The following is a 4449-nucleotide window of genomic DNA, read 5'->3' as shown; positions in this document are numbered from 1 at the left end:
CGGAAGTTATGGGTTCTTCAGGCAAATTTGTTCCTCATGAGGAGAGGCATCTCTGTGCAAAGTTTCATGTGTCTACGACATACCGGGCATGAGATATGCCCATTTAAATTTTGCAATTTCAATCGGTTGCTATAGCGCCCCCCTTTGGCCAATTGATGTAATATTACTTCATTCACATCCTCCCATGACCCTCTACCACTGTGCCAAATTTCACATGGATTGACCAAGTCAGTGAGGAGAAAAACGTGGAACAGACACACAACACACACACACACAGACAGAGTTTTCGTCATTACATAGTAAGATTTAAGTCATGAGGGAGGGGTAGAGAAGAGGCAGATAATGTGTGTAACCCTCCATCAGAACAGTTTCTAATCTGCGTTTATCATGGGAGTCTAAGCTGGAAAATCTCCATGGTCTTTATTTTATCTTTGCCTCTTGACACAAGAGCCTCACACAAAACAGGACCACGTGTGAAGCACTCTGAGGCCCCTTCATGTCTAATGAACTTCTACCACAGCATGAAATTAATAGTTTTTGTTTAGTAGTTGTTCAAACACTAAATTGGCAACATGGAAATGAACTGTTAAAAAGATAGAAAGGAAAATATTTAAGGTATTAATATTCTGAATTGGATCACTTTATCCATGTTAAACTGTAAATTCACCCCCAAAGAACAGAATGTATGGTAATGCAATTAAAATTAAAATACTCACCTTACAATTGGAGCAAGATGGTAATGTCCAGAGTGGATCCCTGAATCCAGAGAGACTGGATCAAGTTGTAAAATGATGCCCTCAGGGGTCTGAAAATAAACAAGCCTGGTCAGTGTCTAGATCATTGGTTCTTGGTTTTTCCAACCATGACACATTTGTGAGTCCCTTGCGGTCCATTCAGAATGGGCCCAGGACTTTTGGACCGAGTCCCACCAGTTGGGAAACACGAGTCTAGATTAACACTTTGTTTGGCTATTTCTATAATGTCTCTGTCTTTTTGACTGAAGCAAGAGGTGGTCCAATGTTTAATGTGCAACTGAACCACTAGAGGGAGGCATGCATTTATTTTTACAACACATTCTCACTCCGACCTCGTCACATATTGACGTTTGGTCATGGACTTTCCACGTCCACATACGTCAACGCATCCTGGGTGCGTTGGTTGTTGACATTCTGGGACACTGTGTCAAGTTACGCCTGTTACATGCATTGTGTTCTTTCAAGATACACTTCCGTTTTCACAGGAAATTTACCGTTTACAGACTCTTTCAAAATAAATGCACTACATCGGTACAACAAAGGCACGTGGTTAGGTTCAGGCAACTAAAGAACAGGATTTGGCTTTAGAATCTTACGAGACGCGAAGACCGCTCTCTCAGGTGAAAGTCAGTGATTGTTGGACCCATTCACCACCCCTCCTGCCTGCCCCAGTCAGACTTTTGTCGCCTTAACTTTTGTCCTTTTCCTGCTGCGTTTCCCCCTTTTTAAATATAATATAGGTGCCGTTGAACTATAACGGCAACCAACCGCGTATCATGCCGACACCTTTTTTCGTTGGTTTCTGACGCCACTAGTCACTGCCCAAGTGCCGGATTTCAAGGACTTTGGAGTGAGACCGGGCTCATTTTTACGGTAAGCTTTAGAACACGTGTTACCAGACATAGACATGAAACGTAACAAAGACACAAAGTTTAGTGGATGTGTTTTTGTGTTGGTGTTAATTGTTTGTGTGTTTTTCAGTCTTTTAAGGGGGAAATGATGTACTGTTTAGCATTTGTGCTATCACCTGATCAAGAGGCTTCATTCTCCCAATTACATCAATTTATATAATATTATATTTAATTACGAGCTCATCCAAGATATATATAATATAAGAATACAATACCACAATCTCAATGGCAATAGAAGCATCAGTTCGGGTTGCGTCATCCCTCTCTACAGGCTCCATACTGGGCGTCAATCCAAACATCCTGTAATGAACTGACAGAGACAGAAAAAGAGGTGAAGTTTGAGGGTGAAGGTTGAAGGAAGTTGCATCTATTTTGAGTCATGCGATTGGTTGACTTAACTATGCAACTTATGTCAAAAGAGGGGTTCATTTTACTATAATTTAGTGTAAAATCATTCATTTGAAAAATTCAAAATTCCTTAGTCACACAGTGATATATTTTCTACAGTAATATCATTTTCAGAGAGGTAGGTGTGTTTTCAGCACTAATGTACAATTGAACTCACCAGTGCTGTCGGGGGTGTAGATTGTTTTGTCGGTCTGGATGAAGATGTAGCCGGATTGGAAGGACACCAAGACGACTTTCTCCAGCAGTCGGTCAGGGAACTGAGCTTGCAGGTACACATACTGTTTCGTGTTGGGATCTTTACTGAAGTCTCCAACAGGGATCTGAAACCAGTGTGAAGAGATGCAAAGAGTGTATGATGAGCAGGGTGGGACACATGTGCATTTCTGGTTTTCAGATCTCTTGTTTGTGCTTATGATAGAAAATGAAATGAAGTAACAGTGACAGCATTTCATTTACCGTTATTCGTCCGAGTGCCTGGAGTTTATTTGCACTGGTAAGCGTCACAAATGTAGATGCTAGCCTTGTGGTTTTAGTTGGATGGTTCATCACGATGATTTCGACCCTGATGTTTGTATCAGTGCAGTCTTGACACTCCACAAAGATGTTTTCTGCTGTTCCTACCCGCAACAAGTTGGGGGCAGTCATCACCTGCCTGCAGAGCAGCGGCAAGACAGACAGAGATATTTATGTGAATATTCTGGAGTCACTGTGCAGACAGAGCCACATGCTGTTTAGGATGTACTTACAAGCATTTTATCATTTAGCCACTATAAAAAACCCATAATAATGGAGGGTTGTCACTGCTATACACATGATTTACAGATTGATTTGTTTATTGGTCCTTGCATGTTTGTGTAGCCTGTCCTCTTTCCAGGCTACATAGTGGAGAGGAGGTCATGTGGCTCGGGCTCCATCTGTTTGGCGACACATGGAAGCTGCTTGATATCCACCTGGATATGTTCAGATTCTATGTATCATTTTGTCATAGGGATTGTCAATATTGTAATTTTTATGGCGATCTCATTCTGGGAGAGGGATTCCTTCTCAGTTGCTCCTCCTGAGGTTTTTTTTTTTTTTTCAGTCTTCCCTATTTTAGGGTTTACTGGGGGGTGAGGTCGACTGGGGTCTTATCAGCTGCGATGGTCCAAGGACAGAGGGTGTCCTATATTGCACAGATTGTAAATTCCCCTGAGGCAAATAGTGATTTGCCATATTGCGTAATATGATTAAAATAACTTGACTATTTGTTCACAGTTTTTAAGAGTGGATCTTTTATTTTATGTGTGTAACCCCTAAAAAAAAAAAGAAATAATGTGCTTGTAACCTTGCGTCACACATATTGTTCTTACTAAAGGCTTGAGTGTGAGTTTTCCTTTAAATTTGATTTCCTTTAATGCTTTTAATGTGCCTGAAGAAGGAAATATTTCCCAAGTTGAGAACGATTGCCTTATAGAGCCTGTCTGTTAAAGTTTCAGTTCACATGAAGAGCCAAAAACAAACAGAAAACTTTTGCACATATTACGATAGCGAGCTCCAACATGGACTTCACACACAATGAGTGATCAATTGATGAAAATCCAGCACTGGATCAACAAAATATTTCATCATGGCTCTTGGCTATCGCTCTGTCTGATGTAATGCATCACTGTGCAAACTCTGAACAAAATTTTGGATGACTTAATGGCATCATTTAAAAGACCACAGTACCTTGACTTTTGTAACACAAACTGCAAACTGGACTGCAGCCCCTCATAATGTAATTGGGCTGTTCTGTGTAGAGTTTGCATAACCCTGTGTGTTAGCGTGGGTCCAGATATTGTTGCACCCATTACCATTTAGCCATAACAATATAAATATCAGGAAGCTGAACAAACTAACAAATAGAAGGTACTGTATATTTTACCTGTTTTTCGTGAATGAATTCAAGGACAGGGGGTGTGTGAAGGTAGAGCAGGTTTACTTACAGCGGAGCTCCATCAGCCAGAGAAGTCAGAGAGACCAAGGCCACAGAGGCCACCAGCCACAGCACAGTCCTTGTCATCCTCCAACCTGACTCTGACCTGCTCTTAATGCAGAGTGTCGCTCTGCAGCACCCTCCTTTTATCTACTCTCCCGCCTCTTCCTCCACCTCCACTTCACCTTGCAACTGTGTTACCCTTCCTCCTGAAAATGGGCTCCGCCTGTGCCAGTAGAACTAGGGTTACAATATCGTAACCTTCATTCTGTCTCACACAGGCTCTGCTTTCTACTGGACTCTGTGGGTACAGTGGGTAGAGCAGGATAGATGATCACCCATGTTGCGACAAAACATCAACCTAGCCAATCTGATCCTGACTGACTAAAGGCTAGTTGCCATAGCTTATAACCTAGGCGGC

General features: G+C 41.8%; 1 protein-coding gene across 9 annotated transcripts in view; it reads right to left on the bottom strand.

Moving 5' to 3' along the window:
* Positions 1-4195, bottom strand: part of LOC126390983 (complement C3-like) — a 94705-nt gene extending 90510 nt beyond the window's left edge. For 5 of the 9 annotated variants that reach the window (XM_050045536.1, XM_050045535.1, XM_050045534.1 and 2 more), the window contains exons 1-5: positions 4039-4195; positions 2531-2726; positions 2232-2394; positions 1882-1976; positions 717-805 (exon numbers count right to left, since the gene is read on the bottom strand). In XM_050045536.1, the coding sequence (XP_049901493.1) occupies positions 717-805; positions 1882-1976; positions 2232-2394; positions 2531-2726; positions 4039-4115 (620 nt within the window). In that variant the 5' untranslated portion in view covers positions 4116-4195. The remainder of the gene's footprint in view (positions 1-716; positions 806-1881; positions 1977-2231; positions 2395-2530; positions 2727-4038) is intronic. The other 4 variants (XM_050045532.1, XM_050045531.1, XM_050045528.1 and 1 more) reach the window with 1 other exon arrangement.
* Positions 4196-4449: the final 254 nt, after the last annotated feature.

The sequence above is a fragment of the Epinephelus moara genome, chromosome 5 (genome assembly GCF_006386435.1).
Source record: "Epinephelus moara isolate mb chromosome 5, YSFRI_EMoa_1.0, whole genome shotgun sequence".
NCBI classification, from domain to species: domain Eukaryota; kingdom Metazoa; phylum Chordata; class Actinopteri; order Perciformes; family Serranidae; genus Epinephelus; species Epinephelus moara.
Note: the sequence above shows the minus strand (reverse complement) of the source record. Positions and strands in the feature narration are given on the sequence as shown.